This window comes from Glycine max, chromosome 13 (genome assembly GCF_000004515.6).
Source record: "Glycine max cultivar Williams 82 chromosome 13, Glycine_max_v4.0, whole genome shotgun sequence".
Classification (NCBI taxonomy): domain Eukaryota; kingdom Viridiplantae; phylum Streptophyta; class Magnoliopsida; order Fabales; family Fabaceae; genus Glycine; species Glycine max.
In genome coordinates, this window is record NC_038249.2 from 34173943 (window position 1) to 34200698 (window position 26756).

General features: G+C 29.8%; 1 protein-coding gene across 1 annotated transcript; it reads left to right on the top strand.

Moving 5' to 3' along the window:
* Positions 1-14614: 14614 nt before the first annotated feature.
* On the top strand, positions 14615-18032 carry LOC778098 (dof zinc finger protein DOF1.4). The gene is made up of 2 exons (XM_003541683.5): positions 14615-14898; positions 15099-18032. The coding sequence occupies exons 1-2, from the start codon at positions 14839-14841 to the stop codon at positions 16110-16112; spliced, it is 1074 nt and encodes a 357-aa protein (XP_003541731.2). The 5' UTR covers positions 14615-14838; the 3' UTR covers positions 16113-18032.
* The last annotated feature ends 8724 nt before the right edge of the window (positions 18033-26756 follow it).

Consider the following 26756-nt stretch of genomic DNA (forward strand, 5'->3'; position numbering starts at 1 on the left):
TTTTAAGCTAGTTTGTTAAATCACACGTGATTGATAAAATTAACTATTGAAATTACTTAAAAAATGTAAAATGATAAACTTAAAAAGGATAATAAAAAAATAGAATAAATATTTTAAGGATAAAAATATAATAAAATATAAAAATTAAAAATTAATGTTTTAGAAAACGTCACTTTAAGTAATGTTTCATTCAAAAAATATAGAAATTACTAAAAAATGTTAAAAATTATTTTAAATAAATTATTTACTAAACAGTTAAATAAATTTTTCAACTAATAAAAAAAATTAAAAACTAACTTAAATGACTTAAAAACCATAACCTAATCTTAATGAAAATTAAGTTATAAATTTAGACTTGTACCAATACTATAATATATATTATATTAACAAATAATAACAATAACAATAATAATAATAATTCTTTTGTTAAAAAAACAAATAATTTTATTAATAAAGTAAATTAATATATTTCATTGGTGTATGATATTATTAGTTACCAATGAAAAAGTCAAAAACATTATTGTACCACTTCATATTATACTATAACCTTCATATCAACTAATATCTTGTTGTTTTTTATTTTCTTCAAAATCGTGTGTATAGAGACGTTAGCATGGGTGTTTCACCTCCAGAATGTGGAATATAATGATAATGATGCATTCACCATGTTTTTAAAAAAAATGTTTTTTTAGTTAATCTTTATCAAACATGTGATAAATCTATTATTATTATTAATTAAACGGAATACAATAGAATAGATGACAGATAAATTGAGCCGGTTGCTGACAAAACAATGCAGAGTTCATGTATTTGCATCCAATAGCGATGTAATGGCGAATCAAATTCTCTAAAACTTTGAATTCGATCACATGAACGAATATAGATGTGAACCAAGAACCATTTGATGACCGACATTATTGTTTGTTTTGCTTCTGCGGTATCATCAATGGAATGGACACAGAATATGTTCGCCACCAAAGATAACGTGGATTCAAAACCCAGTGGAATCGTCACATGTGAGGGAGCACTTAAACCTCAAGGCTAATATGTTTTGTCAGGGAATTCCTTTTTTTTTTTTCTTCCTAAGTCGGAGTCATGCATGTTCATCAATTCATTGGATGAGAAATGCCTTGTAGTGTGTAATTGTGTGAGCTTAAATAAATTTTATATATGAAAATAATTGAACACGAATTTTTCTTATAAATAAATTATTTTTTACTTGTAAATGTAACGAAATTTTACCCTATGGTATCAATCTCATGGATTATTTAGAATTTTGTTTAATAGTATTTAATTTATTTTGTTTGATGTTTTTAATTATTTCAAAACATAAATATTAAGTAAACTTAATTATGATATATATAAATATTTTTATGCAAAATGAAGAATTTATAGTATATTAGTCAATCAATCCAACTAAAGGAGCACTGTGACCTTTTAAACTAATTATAAATAAAATTTTACTTTCTCACTTTAAATAAGTTAAATCATCTTAAAGACACTTTATTAATATTCCATATGATTTTATTCCAAATTTTAGCATCTGACATCTAAAAGAGTGAAAACTAAAAGTTTATAGAATCTTACACCTGCCTAATTTGATATAAGTTAAAAGTTTATTGTCTTTACTACTTGCCTTTTATCACATTTAATATTTTTCTATTTTTTTAGTTGCATTAGATTTATTTTGTTGCCATTTTTTTACTAAAATTTTAAGTGAGTTGGATATCAGAATTAATCAGGATTATAATGTGTCTCAAAGTTCACTAAATACTTACATTGATACTTATATATCTCTTACCAACTAAATCAACATTTATTAATTTGTCGCCATCTTCTTAATTCTCTTCAATAAGGACATAAGATTACTCCTGAACTAAGTCTGGTTATTATTTTCTTAAAACTATGCAAACTATCATTTCTATTTTATTTTAAACAAATTAATCTAGCAATTTAACATTTATTAACTTGTAAGCAAAATATTAACGTAACTTATATTATCACTATAATATTAGTGTAAAATATTTATTAAATAATTAGTTTTTGTCGAAAAATCTAACTAATCATTTCTAATAAAAAAATTTCACTCGGAGCCGACCCTAGACATAGTTCAAAAGTTTGACGGTCTAGAATTCATGGCTAAAAGAGGTCCAAAAGATTTTAAAAAAATATTTATAATTGTATAGTAAAAATTATATTATTTTTTTATTTTCATAATGAGTTGAATTGTTTTCTTGTTATGTCTCTTTTAATTCAAATTAAAATGACATGTTAATAAAAAGTTAAAAAAATAATTTTTTTCTTCTAATGTGTTATATTCATAAATTTATGTTAAATAAATGTTTAAGTATGACATATTAACATTAATGAGCCTATTATAATAACTTAAAGTGCTTATTTTTTTAACTAGATAAGAAATACAAATAACAACTTAAATTATAAAGAAATTAAAAGTAAAGTTAGTATAAATTGATCTTTTCGTTTTGTTCGGAATACCTAACAATCCGTAAAGCACAATAAATGAACTAATGCATCATTTACAATAAATGGATCTTTTCGTTTTGTTCGGAATGGATAAATCAATCACTGCACATTGCTACATGCACCCAGTAAAATTAGTGGTATACTATGTAATTGTATGATTTTTCCGTTTTGTCCTTCTATAAAAGAGATATGAATATGTGACTTTCACGTTATTAGCACGATACTCTAATCAACTAAGTTAATATATCAATTATGTTATAAAATAAATAATGTTGTTATATATAACACTAAACTTTCTAATGTACATTTATTGTACATGTAAATTTAAATAATAAATTTTGTGACGATTAATTTTGATACAACTCATACGAATTAGCTAAAAAAATATTTTGATAATTTTGATATAATTCGTATGTTTTTTTATAAATAAAAAACATTTAATATTAAAAAAATAATTTATTAATAAATTAAAAATACATACAAATTCATTAATCGTATAAATTATATCAAAATTAATTATCACAAAATTTATTATTTAAATTTACATGCGCATTAAATATATATTAAAAATTTAATGTTATATATAACAATATTATTTATTTTATAACATAATTTATCTATTAGTTCATTTGGTTAGAATTTTGTGTTAATAATATAAAAGTCACATGTTCAACTCCTATTTCATTAATTTAAATTAATTCATAAAATATAAAAAAAAATACTAGTGCATCTAACAACACTGTATTGTTTTTAAGTGAGTTGTATTAGGCCCAATCCAAGTAAAATGGTAGATAAGGCTGCAATATTACAGTGGCCCAGTATTGATTAAAAATAGGTGAAGCGACCCAATTCTATTGATTTAAATTTTAAACCACTATCTACCCACTTTCCCCCACCCCATAAAGCAGATGTGATAGCCCAAACCTAAGGGCTGAGAGAGAAAGTGGTCACTTGTGATCGCCCAACATTAAAATTTTAATCAAATAGAATGAGTTTTTTTTTTCTTTTTTCTCTTAAGATATTTTTATTCTCTAAAGTCAAAAGTCACAAGTAATGACACTAATCTCCCAAATATTTCAAGAAGATCATGAAAATATATTTTTTTAAACAAAATCTTTGTTAGCATACTTAAAAAATCTAATAATTTATCAATTATATTAAATCTTGTTAGTAATACAGTGAGTTACTTTCTTAATACTCCTCTTCTATTCTTTAAATTCTATGATGTGTGGCCATATCAATAAAAGGAGAGTTTTTCTATTTGGTAGGCCACGTTGATGAAGGTGTGCTGACTTGGGGACCCCATTATCGTCTAATATAGTATTATGGTGCTTCAAGTAGCTAGCTTAACACGGCTAGATCAATGGCTTTCTCCAGATTAAATTGCGTTCTATAAGTTGTTAATTCACAATAATCAGCCACCTATATATAAATCATGCAGCTTTTCATATGGGTATATCATTGGCCCAACATCCTCTCATTTCTTAATATCCAAGCATAGAAATTGGTTTCCTAGAGCTCGCCAACCTCTTCCAGCATTGCATATTTTATTTGTTGCACAAATGTCGCTTTGCTGCTTGCCCCATTTTTCAAACTGTGGGAGGCTACCCGCTATATTGCTATATATCAAGTGGAAATTTCAATAGTTATAGGGCAACAATGTTTCCTTTATAAGAATGGGGATAAAAAAAAATACTATATCGTTTTCACTATCATTGTCATGATGGGACAATTGTCAAATTGTGTTCTTATTATATACGGAAGTTGGTGTGTGAGTGATTGAGAACCCGATCGCAAAATTGTCCCATACGATAAACCAGCAATTATATATGCTATGATGTAATTATCAGGGAATAGGTATATATTGACTCAGTTCGTAGAAAAGTCAAAACTTAATTAGCAGACACATCAGGTGAAATTAGTTTTCCAAACTTGCACAGGTATATGTTTTATTTATCATGCACAGGAGTTATTCTACCTAAACACTTGTTAGGTAGTAGAATTGATAATGTTTTCCATACTTATACTGTTATCTTTTTATGATTTGTTTTACTTTAAAATGAAAATAAAATCATTTACAAATTACAATATTATCAAAAGTGATAAAATGAATTGAAGGTAAGAACGTAGTAGAATTCATGAAGTAATTTTCAAATAATTAAACTCTATAGAACTGTGAAGGATTAATTGTTGGATTAAATAATGAATAATGAAGGTAAGAACGTAGTAGAAGGTACAAGAAAAATTGGTGGTGAAACAGTGGCACTGCTAGTGAGGAATAGCTGTAACGATTACACAGTAGGAGGGAAAGCTGGTGGGATTTGTTGTGTTTAATCATTCCTCTACAGATGCTTTTTGTAAGGTATTAATCATAGTCCTACATTATAATCCGGAAATGATTCTCTGGGACAGAAAGTAAATAAATAAATAATTAATTCAAAGACGATCGAAAAGGAAGTGGTAGCTAGCTTATATATATAATGTAAAGCGCACAGTGTTATAGTCTAATGATACCAAACCTCAAATTCAAAATTATTCATGTCTGTACCAATAGGTTAAAGCCGAAGTAACAAACAGGACTGAGTTAATTGGTTGAAGCAATATGAGAAGTTTGAGCATGCAGAGATGCCAATATAATATCTGAACATGATTAATTCGTCTCATCGGCCAAGGACAGAAACGGTTCAAATTATTTTTTCTTTTTCTTTAGTTGATATGTAAAACAGAAACATTTCATTCAATATACACTCTTTATATATTATTAGTTTAGACCGATGTAGTGGAGTGTTCTGATAAAAAAATTGCTGATAAGGAGTGTTTTGAGGTTTTGTTTTATCAAACTCATGAGATGGAAAAATTCATTCAATTATTGAGGTAGAAAAATTGGCATGTATCGTCAATAGGAAGGTAAGAACAGCCTCTTGTAGTGGACCACTCAAAACTATGAACGGTGCTTCATGAACAGATATATATATATATATATATATATATATATATATATATATATATATATATATATATATATATATATATATATGTTTGACATATGATTGGTGTATGTTGTAAACATGCAGCTAAGACCAAGTGCATGTATCCGTAGTATATGAAATTTTTGTGTCCTCTACCAAATATAGAACTTCAGCTGTACAGAAAAATTTCAAAATTTCAACTCATCAAAGATTATTCTCAATTAATAACAATGATACAAGAGTTTCTTTTTATATTGCACTTTGGCACATACACTCTTACTTACTGGTATCCTCCAACAATAGTTATATTCTACATAGTTCGGCTAGACGGCTACACGGATCAGTTGATTAAAAATAATAATGTTTTTAGGGATGTTATTCACTATATGAAATTATTTTTAATAATTTCCTTCAATTTCAATTTTTTATTTCTCTCGATTCCTTCTTAAAGAACTAAATATTATGTTATTTACCCAGTTCATTGATCGCTATTTTTTTTCTTTGCACGTATCCAAAGCACTTTAACAACTAATTTTCTATTCTATTTTTCTCTTTAGATGTCACACCAATATCCCAAATCAACCTTCTATGGTTCAAATCACTAGTCCAGCACATTTCTAACTAAGGGTATAATTATTGTGGGAATGATAAAGAAAGAGAAAGCAATGTGTTTGCATAATGTTAAATGAAAAGTAGGGAACATGTGAATCTGGGATGTGGATTTTCTTATCAGGTACGAAACCAATCATAGTAGTAACTCTGCTTGGTTCATGTCAGATATGATGAACTTAATTGCACGAGGCTTTTGTGTTGTGTGTTAACCAATTTTGAGGTTCTATGCAAGATATATCTTGCTCTGTATAAAATCTCCAAATATTGTCCATTGCAAAGATGACTCGAGACATGTAATTATAGCTTTTAGCTTCGTGTTTGTACTAGCCAGGCAGCACTGGTACCAGTAAATAGTAATTGTTTGTGATAACTATAAATTTTAATTGCCCAAAGCTATCAACAGAACTAGAATATCTGATTTCCGTTGCTTACAAAGATTTTATGATCCTAGCCCTGTAGTTATTAGCTAGTCATAAAATTTGGCTTTTAGTACCCGTAGTTCTCAGCAGATTCACATAATCTAAGCGCACTCTTCCTGGTTCATTATTATATATTTTTTGTTTCTATTATTTACCTTGATTTTTATTTTTGTCTCTATACTCTAGAAGTTTAGCTATTTTTGGATTCTTATAGTTCCATTCCATTTAAATTTCGGTCATTATAATTTATTAAACATTACTTTTGATGTTTATCTGTTCTAGAATACATATGTGGCATATTGCTGGTGGCAGATACCAAAACTCAAACAGAATGAAATTATTAATATAAGAACTAAAAATCAAGTGTTTAGTATAGAGAATAAAATCAAATTGAGGTAAATTATGAACACAAAAAGTATATTAAAACCTTATAGATTTTTTATGGGCTCGTGATATTAGCTTCCTGTCAATCATCATACTTATTTTGGGATAATTTGGTAAGGAAGTTGAAGTATCAGGGGAACAACTGAGATAGATATTGCATCTAATTCAGTCACTAAATGGAAAATAATTAATCGTAAATGATAATTGATCGAGGGTGATTAACTACTGATTTAGAAAGGATTACACCCTACAACTTATGTTGGACTTTTCTAGGAAACGCTGTAGTGTAAGGTTTGTGGACCTAACTTGAATACAATTTCTTTGAAAATCATAATCAGGGCCCATAGCTGACTGATGGTACTAAAATAATCGCACACTGAAAATTGCTCGCCATATATCTGCTTCGCAACAACTGTGTATAACAGACAAGAAGAAAAATACAAACGAAGGGAATTTGAGTAAACACATAATTACGAAGGTGTTATCATTTAGATAGTCATTAATCATATAATAATACTGACACAGAAATTTCATATTTGCAAATAAGAGCTGTTGACAGGTTGCTTGCGATCATTATCCTTTCGATTTTTTATTTATTCATTTTCATACTTATAATAATACCGATTAGTCTCTTAATATTGTCAAAGTGGAAGAATCTTCAAACAAAAGGATTCCAAGGGAAAGAGGAAAAGATTAAAATAGTAGTGGTGTAGGACATATTGCAGTACGTATTATAATACTGTAAAATAATCCCTCGCCAACATTCTCAGACACCACGGGATTGAAGGGTGTTAAAACTTCCTTAAGAAACAGTCCGAACCAAACGTGACTTAATTTTAGTGATAGATTCTGTATCAAAAGACCGTATACTGGAATTTTCTATGCTTGGTGCATGCCTGTGGTCCAATTCCCTGGTGTGACTGTTCACTATTCTCTGTTAATTACTCTCCACTATTATCAAGTGGCTCATTTTATATTGCCACACCTTGATTTGGATTTGTTAGCAATTAACAATACGAAAAACAGGAACGTCAGTAACATAATTTCTCCAATATAACTATAATACTTTTTTAAAAATAAAATAAAACCATGCTATGATGGAAATCAGAAAGTAATATTACAAATACATATAGTTAAGTATTGTGGTATGATTAATTAGTAAGACAACTTTATCTTCTAAACACGTCATCAGGGTTTAATACTTAAGTCTCTATGTATATGGAACAATATATTGAGAAGGATTTCATACTCTTAAATAGATATCATTATCTTTAGATATTAATCATTGACTAAGATACCATGGATACACCCATAAAAACAAGACTCAAAAGTAGGAGAAAAAAATAATGGATGCAACAGTTAATTGGTTAATTTCCAGCCACTTTTGTTTTCTGTTGTTGATTGCAATATCAAAGTGGATAGCGTTGATATTTAACATTGTTGTATCTTGAATAGGCTAAGACTTTTTGTTTTAATTAATATGGTTCATTGGAATTGGATCTGGGAGTGATGACGTGCATGGCAAAATGCTAGTGAATCACACCCTGAAGTGTCATACTACCTTCATGGCATCCATTTTTCAACAAAGTTCCAACATTTAAAGATATACAAAGCAATCATATGATTTAGGAATTATTCCCTTAATTTAGAACCTAAATGGGTTGTCAACGAGTTGAATTATGGCCGGGGGAAACTCACATCAAAATCCTCATCTTTTCTTGCCATCAAAATTGCCCTATTCAACCACCATGAACCCTAATATATATCATTAGCATTTGTTTCCCTCTTGTCTGATCTAAATTACAATATTCCCACAACATTTTCCTTACAACACTTCTATTAACATTATTTTTTGTTCTCTCTCTATTTATCAATTTAGTCACTAATTTTATTACACATTTTTCTCATTTCTTTCTTTCTATCTAAACGTTGTTGTACAATGTACAGAAACAATTTCTCTTTTTGGATTACAAGACAGCCATGATGGTCTGTACACAAAGTACAGGAGGTACATGCTATGCATGATGTGTGAGTTCATAGTAATATGTGACTCTAACAAATCCATTCATTTTTATCTTTTTAGCATAAACATTGTGCACAGGGATGATAAAGAAAAGAAATAGAATTATTCGGGCACCCTTGGCTTGGACAAAAGCGTGCCTTTTACATATCAGGGGGGAATAGTAACTAGTCAGTGTTGCCGAGAGCCTAGGAAGGAAAAGGACAAAAAACAAGGAGGCAAAAAAGTAATTTGAGTTGCAGACATGAAGATTTCCAAGCAAAAACAGTGAGAGGCACTAACAAAATAAAACTAACCAACAACATTGATTGATTCAGTCGGAATAAACATTTATATTTTAAAAAAACATGAATTTGATTTTGCTATGAAAACTTATTAATTGATAATTTATAAGTATTTTTATAAATATTTTTTTAATCATGAGATGTGACTCAATTACAATGAATCCTAAGGATTTAGTTCAACTAAAATTTTTATATAAAAAAAAAAAGTGAATCTGAAATGGAGGGAGTGAGATCTTTGTCTGCACATTGTTTAGGGTGCATTGCTGTCAGTTTTTGATGAGTACAGTTGGCTTGAGTTGATGCTTTGGTCCCCCCAAGGCCTAAGCTTTATCTCTCTATCTGTTTGCAGAATTACAGGGTTCCCTTCTCTTTAACGTGCGCGTTGGGTTTCTTTCATGCTTGCCAAATTGGAATCTCTTGTCCGCCGGTGATGGGTCCCGACCGATTAGTGGGTGTGGGTAGGGAGGACCCACTTCCACCTCCATCTCTAACTCTCTAAAGTTGATTCTGCATCTTCTCTTGTCACTCAAAAATTTAACAATGCCATGTTATAGGAAAACCACAAAAAATAGATTAATAGACCTAATCAATCTTGTTACAACTATATTTTGATTTTCTCTTCCATGACACAGTATTATCATATTCTTTTAAGAGTAAATAGTACGTATACTAAAAGTGTAAAGGATCTATATAATGCTATTAATTAATTACTTTCAAATCTCATAAAATCTTGAATAACTCATGTCACTTATTATGCTAAATTTTGGGTTTTTTAACAGGCTATCTTCAATTCTATTGGATAGGATACCAATAACATGATGAGATTGTCACCAAAATTCCATTTAGAGGATTACTTCACTAGTTCAAATCACAAGTATAATTTCTTCAGTTATAACTACTGAACTAGCTCTTATAGGTGTCAAAGAATCTCCCGTTAGAAGGAGATTAAAACTTGCACTCAGAGAAAAAATGTAGAAGTCCATACCAGATCTGCAACTACATATAAAAAAAATAAAATCACATTGACTTCTGTCACTATAGGCAAGTATATGTCTCACACAAAATAAATATATATATTCTCATTCACTCATCCTGTAGTTTCCCGTGTTTCTTTTGTTAATTCACATTGTAACAAACACACCACTCACTCTGTTCTCTACATTAAATGTCATCAAATAAAGGTTTCTAACCGAAATTAAGCAATTAACAAAGAGTCCAATGGTGTGTCCGTCAACTTTCAATTTTTTTTTTCGGTATAGATAGGTACTGTGATTAAATAAGCCATTCTAGTGTTAATGGCTTCAAGATTCGACTTACTAATATTTTAAGAAAATTCATCATGGTTAGAGTTTATTTTTTATATATGCTCATCATGGTTACAGTTTATTAACTTCACTACAACCAATCAACAATAGGTGTTTTTAAACACAATTAAACAACAGTACATAAATTAAGTTCAATATAGTTATATTTTCTGTGTAAGAGTTTTTATACTATATACTAAATTATAAATCATCGTATAAATTTCAACATAAATATTATAAAAATAAATAATTTTTGCATACATGACTATTTGTAATTGATGTATTAAAATTACAATGTCAGTGCATGTCTATTTATTCTTTTAAATCCTAGTTATTTAAATTCGTATAAAAATAGATTGGTTCAGAAATAAGGTAAGTTTTGTTTAAAATAAATATAAAAATGATTCAAATGTTCAATTTTTCTACACAATGATTTTATCTAAACATATATTTTTTATATATGAATGGTTCTTTTCACTATTATTTTATTTAAATAGTTAAAGTAAACCATGACACGACAATATAACATTGTTACCTTTTATGAGTGTGTGTTTAGATGGGTGTTAGAGAAAATTGATTTTAAATGAAATATAAATTTTTAAAAATTGATTTATCTAAAATTAATTTTGAAATAATGTGATTTATGCTTATATATTTTTATTATAAAAGTAAGTTAACAATAAAATTTTATAAGAAAATTATCTAACCTAAAAACTATTAAAAGTTACTTCAATTCATAAATCAATTTTAAACTTATAATTAATTTCTTAATATACAACTAAATATGTAAAGATTTACCTAATATCACATTAATTAATTGGTATTTTAATTTCATTCTAGATCATTCAATATAAAACCAAATACATATTTAATATCTTGGCCTTCGAAATTTAGAAATAATCTCTACACATTTTTAGTTAGGATAAGGTTGGGATTAGATTCTAGAAAAAAAAAAACATTTTCTTTATATATATCTCACCCTTTTGAAGGAGAGTCTTAGTATGTTCTAGTGCTGTAAAAAAAAGGTGGCAAGTTCTAGTTGTGAAATTAGCCTCTTTTGTAAAGGTAAGGTAATTATATAACTCTGTAAGGCTCTATATATAATGGATCTAAGTCTTTCTTGAACACGGCCATACATAATGTGAGTTTTACAGCAATTAACATACAGTTTGCCTTTTCTAATTAAAAGAAAGGAAAAAAAATCATTCAAAATTGGATTTTTCAAAGATTACCTTTATGTCAAATTCAGATGAGATAAGAATTAATTTTTAAAAGAAATAGTTTTTTTAAGGTATTTTAATAGAGATAGTTGAATACTTTATGTCTGGTTAAAAAACTTAGTACAAACCAAAAAATTCTTTAAATGTAAAAATATGGTTTTTGAAGGGCGTTAAACATCCCTAAAATTAAGATATTCACCTATTATGGATAAACATATTGACATATTGATTTAGTGGTCTAAATTTATTTCTTCTTACACAATAATAGTATTATTAGCTAGTAACATGTTAAATTATATAATGACCCACTGTGATTGGTTTTCGACCGGTGAATATATAATAGTGTCAATATTTGCTTACATTTATCTATACTGGCGTTTTTGAATTAGCTTACATTGATATGAAAATTTTATTTACATAATGTATATCTAAACGTTTATATACACTTCTCCTTATTTTTTAATGATTTTATGCCTGATATTTGTTTATAAATAATATACAATCTTATAAGTGTCAAAAAAAGCAAGAGTGTAGTGATATTTCAGTTACCAAAAATCTTTAAAGTATAATAAAATAGATTTGAACAGCTGAAGAATAATGATGGGAAGTTGAGAGGAGTAGAAGATCCCTTGGGAGACTACAAAATCCATTTGTTCCCCATCTGTGCTTTGCTTTAATCTCACTTTAATTCCTTTTCCTTAGAAGCTGAGCTGCCACCACATGATTCTGCACCTCAAGGCTCCATCTCCTCACTCTTCCAAGCCCTTTCTCTGTCTCTTTCTGACACCCCCATTAACGGTTTTGTTACCTTTGATTAAAAAAATTATGAATTCTTACCAAGCAATATAATATTAAGAAGCATTTCACATTTTAAAGAAATTTAATAATTTAAAAATAAAATATTAATTTTTTAATGATTCTTTCATAATAAGTTTTTATATATCCAGTAATTAATAAACCAAAAAAATGTCGTGGCCAAATTACGCGGGAGAGGAGAAAGAACGAGCATAGCAAAGCAAGAGCTTCTTAAGTGCAAAGTGTGGCCTTCCTAGGTTCTTAAGATGATGGCTTTTGGTCCCTTTCATTTGGAAACTTTTGGTCCATGACAACACAAATATATGTAGTTCTCAGTTTTCCTTCATTTTTTAACTCACCAATGTTTGCATATTATAATAATCATCTCATTGATTCAAGCTAACTTGGATAAAATCATTATAGATAATAATTGTTTTTAATACAAAGTATTTTAATTAAAAGTCTTAAAATTGATACCATAGTTTTCTGTTCTTTAATAATTTATGCAATTGTCTCACCCTTTTAATCCCTGTATAAAAGACAAAGGTTTTATTTGTAATTATACTCATAATATGGTCTATTCGTCTACATACTAGTATATTATGGTTAATACAAATGGCATGTTTTCTCATATTTTGGTTAAGTTGAAATTTCACATTAGTATTCTTGTCCAAAGAAGTAACAGAACTATTTAACACTTTAGAAATCTAATTGCTGAATTTTTGTATTAAAATTACTACAGCAATTAGTAATTACTACTAATTAGAACAACGTTGAAATGGAGTTTTTTTCCTCTCATAGGGCATTGGGCTTTTGGAGATTCCCTCTTCGTACCTATTTATCAGATTCTATCTGTAGTCTGCACAACTACGAGGGAATGTTAGGTAGTAATGCGCGGAACCAGCGTCTCCTGAAATGACTGAATACTGATGGTCTCTGTAACTCTCAGACACATTTTAAAGATTTTAATTATTAAAAATTATTAATATTTTTTTACCAGAATAATTTTTTTTGTATTTTAAATATTACGTTTTCCTGTATACTTTTGATGAGTGAAAAAAAGTATACATCATGTATACTTATATCAGGCTTCTTGGCTCTTGCCTTTCATTTTTCAATCACTCATTTTTGCTGTACCACCATTGCCTCTTGTATTTTATTTTATTTTTTGTTTTTTAGTAGTGTATTTGGCATGTTATATTTCAGTTAATTTATAATTTATTTGATTATTTTATAAATTTATATGACTAAATTAAAAGTATATGATAACTTATTAATTCCACTAATTTATAATTTATAAGCTAAACCTTATTCAACTAATTTATAAATTATTTATTTGATTATTTTATAAATTTATATGACTTAATTAAAAGTATATGATAACTTATTAATTCCACTAATTTATAATTTATAAGCTAAACCTTATTCAACTAATTTATAAATTATTTATTTGATTATTTTATAAATTTATATGACTAAATTAAAAGTATATGATAACTTATTAATTCCACTAATTTATAATTTATAAGCTAAACCTTATTCAACTAATTTATAAATTATGATCGGTAGTATAAGTTTATTAATTTTTATAATAAGTTCTTATCAATCGATTCGGCAAAAAAATTACATTAACATGCACTACATAAATATTAATTAAAATCATTTTAGTATCTGCATTAATTTAATTCAATCTTATACAAGTTTTTGTTTTCCTTTCCTAAGGTATTTTTTTAGAGGCAATCTTGTAAGATAAAAAGAAAAGCAAAATGCATAAAATGATACAAAATTAAAATTTGAAATGTAAAAAAATCATAATTGTTTAACTAGTAATCATCTAATCTAAATCTAAATCTAGATTCTAGTATTAGAGCAAACTCGCCACGTGAAATCAAACTACGTTGTACGTGCAACTACACATTTTTTCTTTACAGTAAAGCAACTGATATAATTCTAATATCAATTTTGCTGAGGATTATCCTTCAGGGTAACGATTGAAAATTAAAAACGAATAAAAAATAAAAATATAATATTTAATATTATTAATGCGTTGCATGCGGTGGTTTTTAATAAAAAAATAAAGAACTTCGATTATTTTGTTTATAACAATGGTTAGTAAGACCAATTTAATATATATTATCATCCTACAGTAGTTAAATAATTAAGTTCATGAATTGCTTATTGCTAGCTATATGGTGATCGACAACTTCAAATTTTGAGTCTCTCACTCCCTCAGTTAAAGCTCACATCACATTAGATTACTATTTGAAACCTTCAAGCTAGCGAGTCTCATATATCTGTTCTTTGTCTCTTTACTCTTTGTTTTCAAGGATTCCTTCTAACGAGCAAAATGTCGGCTAACTGTGAGAAAATGGTAGCCATCCCTCCAACGACCAACCAATGGCCACAGGTTCTCCATTTCTCTCTCACACACATATTAATTAGACAAATACATGACCAGTGCAATTTTGTTGCTTTGCTTTTGGAAGAGAATATCTCCACTGTGTGTGTTGTTATCATACCCTAGAACAACGCCACCTTAAACTGGGTCTCCCTTACTTTGTATATTTTTATTAATTTTTCTTACCCTCTAAATATTTTCATCATCAGGTGGATGATCACAAGGTCTTGATGGGTTCCAACGGTGGAAGTAGTAACAACAACAATAATAAGGTATTGGAAAAACCAGGTCAAGATCAGCTTGTGCAGCAGCAGCAACAACAACAAGAAGCCCCCAAGTGCCCTCGTTGTGACTCATCAAACACCAAGTTCTGCTACTACAACAACTACAGTTTGTCTCAGCCACGGCACTTCTGCAAAGCCTGCAAGCGCTATTGGACAAGAGGTGGAACTCTCAGAAACGTTCCTGTTGGTGGAGGCTGCAGAAGAAACAAGCGTGTCAAGCGTCCATTAATAACGACAAACCCTTCTTCTGCTGCCATTGACACTGCTGCTTCTAATAATTCTTCTAACTCTTCTTCTGCTCCACTACAACCCCCGATCGACACTGCTTCAACCTCAAATCACATCAACCCTTTGTTTTATGGCTTACCAAGTAGCTCTAGCGATGTGAATCTTCCATTGTTCTCTAGGTTCGGTTCTAGAATCTCCAGCTCCGGGTTTGATCTTCAGCTGAATAATGCCCTTGGATTAGGTTTTTCATCCGGGGTTTTGTCCAATGAAGCTAGTGATAATAACGGTTACAGAAACTGGTTTGGTTCAAACAATACGCTTCTTTCAAGTTATACATCCACCACTAGTACTACTACTCCAGCTATGTCTTCTCTTTTGAGCTCTTCTTTGCTTCAACAGAAGTTCATGACAGATGGTGTTGATAGCACCAACACTTTCCAGCATGGCTTAGGCTTAACCCCACTAGAGCAGTTGCAAATGGCAAGTGATCATAGCAGTGAGGCAGGGATGGTGGCCTTAAAAGACGTGAAAGTAGAATTAGGACAAAACAACAGGTTGGAGTGGAATAATGGTGCTGCTTGCCAAAGCCAGATCCAGCATGTGGGCTTGTACGATCCTTCTCTTTATTGGAATAATTCAGCGGCAACAGCTTTGGGTGTTTGGAACGATCAAGCTGCTAATATTGGTTCATCAGTCACTTCTCTGATCTAGAAAAATACAAATCCAATCGAATCAAGAAGTATGGTTTTCAAGTTTGTCTCCCCCTTCTGTCTCGTTGCTGCTACTTTCTTCTTTTTCTTTTTGTTCTTCTTTCTTTTGGGCCAAAATGGGTTTTTGGTTTACTTAATTAATTACATCAAAATTTAATGAAAAGAGAGGAAAAGTGATACTTGTAAGAAAATGGGAAAGCTAAAGCCTAAAGGTGAGAGGAGTTTGGATCGGAGTGATCATGTCAGCTGCATCCTGCAAATATATATAAATTTCTCTTCAGCCCTGTTGGTTTTATGTGTCAAGGTCGTTGGGAAAAGAATTGCATATATTGCTCTGAGAGGAACCTCGGATCCTCTTCTCTCATCGTCTCACAGTTGCTGCGCAGTAGTGTTCTCTATGGAAATGCTTTGTGTTGAATTGAAGTTCTCCATAGTTAAGTAAGTTGGTCTTTCATTTTGTTATGTACATATGCGATGACATTTCCTTTTCTTTTTTCTTGTCTTGTAATGTACTACTATCTGTGATTAGCTAGGTGAGGTAGAGGATTTACTGGGTATGATGCTGTCCTTAAAGAAAGGAACTAATATTGGTTTCATTTTTGTTAACTTTGTGATGATTTTTGTTTTGGATAGGGTGAGAATGGGAATATATTGGGCATATCTGGTATAATGGTATAGAAGAGAGGGGGATTATTTACTTGGCTTTAGGTGATTAATGATTTAATGTATGTCGGTGGTTTGGTGCTTATATGTGTTCAACCTTGTTCTATCTATTGGTTCTGAGAAACTAACTTTGGTCCATGCACAGAATATTTGCTTTTATTTATCCATATATATATATATATATATATATATATCTTTTCAGATACTTCACAATATTGAAAACAAATGAGCATGCTGAAATGGTATGTAACTGTAAGATGGCCTAGGGAATCTAGCTAATATCTCTTGCTCACGATAGGAACTTAAGCAGTGTTTGGACTCGTGCTGTCCTACAGTGAGAAGGGACATTTCCTCAATATTTCAATTTTAAGTGATGCATAACAACAATTTTATAACAAAAAAATATTATATTTTCATATAACAAATACTTTTTCAATAAAAAGATTATACTTCTTCAAACTTATTGAGAAGCAAAAAAAAAAAAAAAAAAAGCCTTCATGTAACCTATCTCTCGTAACATTTACACCATAATTAACTTACTGGGCTATATTTTAGTTCCATATTTTTAAGGTAAATCAAATGTAACCCGCATTGCATGGGTGAGCAACAGATCACGTTCTGGATAGGCTGGGGTACGTAACAGGGTGTTAGTACCAGGTTAATATTTCTTTTTTTCACACCCTTTATGGGGTATAAAATTAGTGGTAAAATGGGTGTAAATTAATTAAGAAAACCCCACTTGGGCCTGTCCATGCAGCAAAGCTAAAGTTTCAGCTTTTATGGCATCAGCAGCAGCAGCAGTAGTAGTAGTACCATCAAATGAAGAAAACCCCACTTTCCAACTAGCTGCTTCATGATCTCAGTTTCCAATCCGAAGAGAGTGAGGAAGGCAGCTAAATTCCATCAATGATCAATGGTTTAACGTGCAACTTCCCAAAGGAGACTCAAGGAATGAGAACCATCACGTGCACTACCAAGCTCACGTTCAACAAGAACCAAATCTCCATACAGCAGATTTATATTAATTCTTGATGACATGATGAGAGATATCCCATTTTTCCTCATCAATTTCTCCATCACCAAATCCACCAAACAGTCGAAGCAAATAAATAGCCCGTATCTTAGTTTTATCAAATTATTCCTCAACCAATTAAGCTTGAATATTCTGGGACATGAAACCTGGATGGGAGCTAAAACTGAACCTGAACTAATTTCTTTTGATTAGAATTTATTTGAAATAAACTTCTTGTAAATACTAGAATGTTCATGAAATAAACTTGTAGTAAATATAACAGAAAGTTAGAAAACGATGAAGTAAAGAAAGAGAAGAAAATCAAAGAGAGAAAGTTAGAATATTAAATGATTATAAGAAAGTTTACTATTTTTTTTATCACTCAGAAATAACAACAAACACAAAACACTTAGGTCTCACATGGAGAAGAAGAACCTCTCTTAGCCAAGAGATCCGCACAATTATTCCCCTCTCTAAAAGTGTGATTAATAGAGACATTCCACTCCTTAGGAACAAAACTGTGAATATGGTTGACTAAGGGAGCATAAACATGAAAGGGCAAGACTCCTGCTGTTATGAAAACCACAACCAGCTTTGAGTCAGTTTCGCAAATGAGATACCTGATGCCAATAGTCCACGCCAAGAGCAAACCTTGATTGATGACCAATAACTCTGCAAGTCCCGGATTACCAAGGGAACTCCCGTCAGAATTAAGCTCAAAGCATTGATCCATAGAAAGTTTACTAATTTATAATAAAGATTACGATGATACTGGAACTATTCAAAATAACATAAAAGACTATCACAATAAAACTTAATTATTACTGAGAGATACATAACAAAAACGTATTTTTATGGGGGTGAACATACCAAAGGCCTCCAAACCATAAGTGAAAACAAGATTTGGGCCTGAGGGCCGAACTTAAAAGAATATATATGGCCATATTACAAATGATAATTGGGCAAAACTAGTTTAGTTAGACTCTATGGGAAGTATTGGCAAACAAGTTTTACTCTGGGAGACTAAAAAAAAAATATGTATATAAATAAGAAAGTCATGAGTCCCAACTGTTGAGACATTTTTGGACAAATATGTGTCACTCAAGCTTTAAGTTCATTAATTCACTGTTTTGCTCTGTTAGGAAAAAAAACTTGCACAATTTTTTTATAAGAATACTAAAAAGATGTCATATAAAAAAAGAATTAGAATTCTATTTTAGTAGTATTTAATTAACAGAAATTAAGCTTTTAATATAGATACTATAAATCTATATACTAATAATATGATACAATACATTATATACTAACATAAAGGAGTATATTTTTCAGTAAAAAAAATAATGTTATACCCTAGTATACACAATACATCATATTATTAGTATAAGTTTAATATTTACGTAAATTCTTTTCGACAAAAGTTATATTAACTAAGAAAAAATTAATGTCTAACATTAGTATACAATTTCTTCTAGAAAATAAATAAATTAAATATATGACTTACTTTGATTTTTCATCATTTTAATTATATTATTTGATTAAAAATAGTATTTAAAAAAATTTATTCGCATATATACTCTATTATATATATCAATGCAAGAGACATACTAGGGTTGGGCTAGTTGGGGGTGGTTTGGATAGTTTATATAAAATTTTATTTCTTATCTTTATACACATTAAAAAAAACTTCATTGAATTGATATTTTAGTGTCATAAACTTTATTGAATTTCTATCTTAAAATTTGCAAAACTGAACATTTGTAGATATTAAGACATAATATGGTGTGCTATCATATAAAAAGGATAAAATATATTTTTTATTTCATGTACTTTTGATAAAAAAAATTGTATATTTAATCCTCGTAATTTAATTTTGATTAATTTAATTCTTAAACTTTTAAAAAATATTGATTTTCATTCTTTCGCACAAACGATTTTCACCGTAAAGAAAGACGAAACCACTGCTTTTATAAAATCCAGAAATCAAATTAAAATTTAGGAACTAAAATCAAAATTTACCGAAACATACAAAAACTAAAAACATATTTCACCATATTAAAATTTTCTTGAACCTAACTCACTCCAAAAAATGTTCAAAAGAACAGGATAACTCAAGTTTTATACAGCGATGTGATAAAAATATAGGTTTATCGAAAATTTTTATGGCACTGTTATATACATAGATATTTGAATTGGCTTAATTATTTTCAAGTGAAAAAAATACACAAATATAAAATGATATTTTTTTAAGATCAATAATATGATATTTTATAAATATATGTGTTTCTCTTCAACTCCCCCGCCCCTGCGCTGACTTATCTGTAGACCCCCAAAACTTGTTCCCATGGTTTTCAACCAACATAATCTAACATAATAATATATTGTATTTTATATTACCAATGAAAACGAGAGTCTAAAATAATACTAATATTTTTCAGCAACATAATCTTTGCCGTTTTCCCACACCCCACCAAATTCATTAAAAACATTTTGGCTAAATATTTATTTTTAAACCAGAAAAACCCTCCACCAACATCATTCTTGATGGAAGCCAAGTAAAAATACGACAACTGGTCACAAACCAGACACGAGCAGTTGTATTGCATGAGTGCATAGATTTCGTCACAACTCACAAGCACAACCTTTTTCTGTTGAAGACAGCAACTAAACCAGGACAAAATACGCGTGTGCGAAGGCTTATATTAAAATTTTTTGGTATGATAGCGTCAAACTTTCAAAACTTTACTCACACGGAATCCCAAAAAATTAATAGAAAAATAAAGCAAGGGAATGTTCGAAAATGTTTAGTTGTTGGAACCAAGTCAAAACTAGGTTGAAATATGTGTTAGGGAATAATATGCCTTGTTCTTCAGGCTAAAGAAAAGAATCGAATAAATTCCATCACCACCATACACACCTTTTTTTTCTCTGTTTTGGATTTGTTGATGCCTTCACTTTTATAAGTCAATGCTTACTGTTTGTTAATTTACAGTTGTGAGGAGCCTATGATCATGCTGTGTAGTGTGTACATACAAGTTGAGAATAGGGACAACTTCTATAAGTTATCATTGACATAATCTGAATTTTGGTAAAAGTGATTTTGTTTTACTAGAAAATCAAAAGTAATAAGAATAAGTAAATTAAAAAGGATAAAAATTTAAAAAAGTAGCATTAAAAGGAAAATCTTAATTTGTACGGTCAAAGGTTTCAAATTCAAAACTGAGTTTCAAAAAACAATTAAATAATGGCGGTAAAAAACTCAATTAAAGAATCATTTTCAGTATTTTCTATATAAAAGAAAATAGTAATTTGTAGCCATAAAATGAGTTTGAGTGAATTTTCTGTAGAATATTACATAAAAAAAAGTTATACTATTAAATTTAATCTACAGTAATCCTGCGCAATTCCTACGTACTGTGGCGTGCGTGCATGCAGACAATACAATAAATAATAATGTTTTCCTACACGGGAAAATCTAAGGAACCGAGGTGTGGACTGTTCTTCAATTTGGCCATTGTGTGATTCTAATATTGAGTCAACTTGCCATATATTTTTTTAGTTGTCCAGTTAAAGCGTGCTCAATATTAATTAGACGCGCACGTTATAGATGATTTATTGCTGCATCAGAATTCTTTTACAGAGGTCTTTTTCAGTTTCATGAGTCATGAATGGAATTGATCCTCAACATCGATTGCGGCGGAGAAGAAATGAAATGCTATGGGAATGTAAGAATCATTCTGATATTTCAATCAGAATCTGAATATTGATCATAACTCCTTGATTCATATACCACCTCCTCAAGGCACTATGAAATGCAATGTTGATAATTCATCATTCCCTAAAGAACTGTAGCACTGGATTCGGAATTGGCATTAGAGATACGTTTGGGAATGTCATGGCCTTGTATTGATGTCCAGGAAGGAGAAGCCTATGGGTTTACTCTTTGCTATTCAAGTTGCTATCGAAATGGGGCTGCAACAAGTGTGCTTTGAATCTGACTGCAACAAATGGACAAATTAAAAGCCGTTGCTGTTGATTTTTTTGAGTTTGGCAGTATCTAGTATAAATGTCCGTCCTTACTTCCATTGAATTAAACCTTTTCCACATTGATTATGCTAGGAGGCAAGTTATTGGTGTGGTTCATTCTCTTCTTAAAGCACTACCATCTTATCCTATTCTCCATATTTTCCAGCATATTTCTGGTTATATTGCTTCTTTAGTTATTAATAGTGATATAAGTCTGTTTCTTTTTAAAATAAAAACAATAATTTTAGAAGAAAAACTAGTAAAATGTGAGATAACTTCATAATTAATTATTTGACAAAGTTGTAATTAAATAACTATTTTTTGTTTAATTGGTAAGGAATTGGCTCTAATATATATTAGATAACTTCATCATATAATGAAAAATAAATTATTTTGGCTAATATAATTTGGATTCCTCATTTGAGTTTTTTCAATTTCACATTAATTCTTAACTTTAAAAAGATTTTTACTTTGATGTCTTGAAGTTTGTTTGTTATACTAATAAATTGATCACTTTTGTTAGTTTTTTGTATTCAGATGTTGATTTTGGTTGTGACAAATGTTTATAGCAATGATGTTTCTTATAATTTTTTACATGTAATTAATTAAGTTGACTAAGTTAACTAATGTGATAAACTGAAAGAAGGGATAATTTGATTTATTAATGACATTTTTTTAAAGAATTAAAGCAAAAAGAAATTAAACATAAAAGACGAAACTGAAAAAAAATAAAATCAAACGAGTGTTGATTGTAGTCAATTATTTCTGTGGGTCACATTACACATGCAGTCAGATATATTTTGTTTTGATGAAAAACGGTCAAAAATACCATTTATAATAGCGTCGTCTAAGATAGGAAATCACCACATGCAGTCAGATATATTTTGTTTTGGTGAAAAACGGTCAAAATTACCAATTATAATAGCGTCGTCTAAGATAGGAAATCACCAATCCATATAACTTTTACAAACTCAAGGATGAGTTTATGAGGAGACAAGATGTTGCCCATACTCTAGCTAGCTTCGTTTGAGATAGGAAATCACCAATTCATACAACTTTAACACATCTACTCATTTAACACATATCAGGTGTGACATAAGTGTCAAGTAGCTTAGGTAAAATTATTTTTTTCAGAAAAAAAAAACACAGATAGAACCATGAATTGAAATGAATGAATGAATTTAGATGAATCAGTAGAGCTTACGAAAATAATTGGCAAAGCAAATAGACAAAGAAAAAAGTGGCTGCTTAATTAATCTGAGAAACTAGTGGATCCTAATAGGAGATGGGCGAAGCAACAGAGGTGTAGATGAAGGGTGACGAGTCCCATTGATATTAATTTTTGATGGCATAGATAAGGGGTCCACCACCACTAGCTCATGCTATGTTACTAATGATATATTTTCTCACACAGCGCGAGAAAAAAGAGAGTCCCACCCCACGCATACATACATCAAAATCATGGTGGATTAGATTGTGGTGATAAAGCCAGACACTGGATTGTTCCTCCGTGCATGTGTCACTAACAGCTTTAAGCAAACACGACCATATGTAGAGTTGAAGGAGCAGAGTCAGCAAGACATGATGTACAAGGTTCCCCACTCGCTCCCACGTTCTCATTTTCTCTGTGACTTCCATTCTAAGGCTTTACAAAAGTGGCTCCTGCAGGGTTAACCTTTGTATCGAAATACTGTTATTTATTAAACTACTTATATTGGTTGCCTAGTATGTAATGTGATGCGTACGTATTTTATAATAATTTGCGTATTCAAATCAATCAATTGATCTACATCTCTGAACATATATATTTGATATGCTTTCTTTTACTATCATATTCAGTTCCTTTAACATATTTTCTCTTTCTCTTTTTAATCTCATTGAACACACTTATTCTTTGTTTGTTTAGAAAATCAATAGTATCACCAAAGTCAACACAATTTTATATATATCGATCAAGTCATAGAAAAAAAATGAACATGTAATTAATAAATTTAATAAATATTTTACTCCTAAGCCGTAATAACAAACATGAGTAATGTAGTACTTTACACTTTCATTCTCTAAACATGGTTATTCGAGCTGGACCCATGCATATGTATATGGGTAATGGGTCAAACTTATACTCTTGGAATTTTTAGTAGTTACTCTTATACTTTTGGTTAATAACAATGAACAAATATTGTGATAAAAAGACTCTGAAATTCAAGTTAGTAAGAAATTCAGGTAACATTATGCATCTTAGAATGAAAACACACATACACACATGTACACATAGTTTTATCAATTTGGTGAAACTTAGTTTAAGTTTTCCAACTTTAACTTTCACCAATTTATTCTATAAACTTTTTAACTTTCATCAATTTGTTCTATAAACTTTATAAAAACAGTAATTTTTGTTTCTTTTTATGATTAACGACGTATGTTAAGTATGACAAAAATTATTATTTTTGTAAATTAAAAATTGAAGTTTGAGGACCAAAACTAAGTTTACTTACAAACAACTAAAAAATATTTTACTCTTCAATTATGATATTTTTAAGTGTAGAATTTGTTGATAAAGTGCAAGGACAATTATTAAATAAGTCAGGTCATCTCAATGCAAAATGTGAGGAGCCCTTAAATATTAGCTAGTTAGTTTAACCTTCAATCTACAATTTAAGGTTAGTCTTGTTACATTCTACAATTTAAGGTTTAGCTTGAAAAAAATGTGCGTGCTACCACATTTTCACGTCCAATGGATAGAAATAATGCAAAATATGCATTCATGTTACCTGCATCCATTTTTTTGGATGAGTAGCCAACACACTAACCCTCTATTTGATACCCATGATGAAATAGAGGAGAAGAATGAAGGAGAGGAAAGAAGGGAGGGAAAGTGGAAGAATATTGGTTGTTTGATAGGATGGAATAGCAATGAAATATTAAAAAAAAAAATAGATGGTACCCATACTGGTAAAAACAATTCACACACTCAGCTCTATAGTAGAGAGAAAAGAAATAAAGTAAAAATATGTGAGAAATAAAATGGAAAATAAATGTATTTGGTAAAAAAAATAAAGAAGAAATGAGAAGAGAAATAAGTAAAAATAGATAACTCACTTTCAAAATTAATTCCACTTTAAATCTCACGTACCAAACAATACTAAGTTATTATTTTTATCTTTTTAATATTATTTTCATCCTTTGAATCAAACAAGTAATTGATTTCCTTCTATTGTTCACATATTTTTCTTTTTTTTCACCTACCTGTTTCTTCTCTCTCTATTACTCCTAAAAGTCAGTGGTAATTCAGAAAATCACGTCAAATTGCAATTGATATATCTTTTATCCAAACAAAAAATCACATAAGTTTACATTCAAACATGTAATCAAACATACGAAAAATGTATTAGTAGATAACGAAGTATTCACGCTCACGTTAGTCTCCAAATTTTTTAGAGATAAGAATCTAAATTTGAACCAAGTTCATCTTGTGAGAAATTTCTCTACTATCATTAACATAGATACCTGCCAAGCAAAAATTTGTTAAATTGCCACCCCTAATGAAATGCTTAGCCAGAATTATGCTAAACTGGTTTTTGGTGACCAGTGACCACACCACAGTGGTGCTATTTTCGTACATTTTTTGCTCACTTCCTCCCTAGGCCACTTTTCCATGACACCGCTTAAGCTCGTCTCGTGTGTACAGCAACGCTAATATGCTAGCTAGGGTGAAGATATTTTTACGTGCAATTTTAAATTTTTTATCCCAATTAAGTCGTCCTATGCAATTTTTTAATTGAATTGAATTAATTACTCAAGTTATTTTGTTTATCTGAAAACAAAGTATTTACATAATCAGAAACTATGAGAATAATCATCGGAACGTAAATCGGCAAAGTGAATTTTCAACAAAATCTTTTACATACATATGATAAAAAAAAAAATCAAATTTCAGTCAACATTCGTAAAAAATTTAACCATTTATCAATTACGTTGGACCAGTTACTTAAGTTATGTTTTAAATCATCATTTATTTTGTTAGAAAGTGGTAAAAATACTTATTGAAAGAAAAAAATTTATAATCTGAACATATTTTTAAAAGGTTTGGAACCGTAATACAAGCATACATTCATACGCATAATAAATATATATTGGTTTTAACGAGATGCAAAATCAACTGAACCACTTGCCTCTAACGTACTTTAATTTAATTTTCTATAGTTTAGTTAAGCTTGCTCCTATTTATATTGTGGAACAGTTATACGAACATCAACCATCATTTAAACCATGTATAGTCCTGCCAAAAGAAAAGGGCGAAAATAAGAAAGAAAGAAACACCCATGTGGACAGTGGGTTAGATAATCAGGGAAACCCATGCAGGTCACATGCCCCCTTTTTTTTTTTTGTAATTGACAACGTCGAAATACAAGGACAAGCAACAGTTTGCATGCATTATTAGCTTGGAGGAGTAAGATTGACATGCTCCTTAGTTAAGTAAGATTGACATTCCCTCATACATGGTACGGAGAAAATGCTTTTTTTTTTTTTAACACAAACTAGACTATAAAAAGTTATTTTTTTTAAATGTATAGAAAAATTATATATATAAATATAATTACATTATTACATATCATGTTATATATACTATCAATTTTCGAAAACGAGAATCTGATACTAGTAATGAGGCACAGGAAGCTGAAGAGCAATAGTAAAGCGCACAAAGCACAATTGGAAGTAAAACAAACGGGACTCTTTAAAGTGAAAGAGAATTTGGATCTTCAGTCACCCACATGCCGAATATGGAACCATTCCATCAACTTTTTCACCAAAGACATTACTCCCTTTGTGCATGTATTTAGCAAAGTTGCCTCGTTAATTTGGAATTTTACATTCCTTTTAGACTTTGGTTTAAACTAACAAATCATACTATGCTTTGATCTAGTCAATAAGTAAAAAGGCACAGGA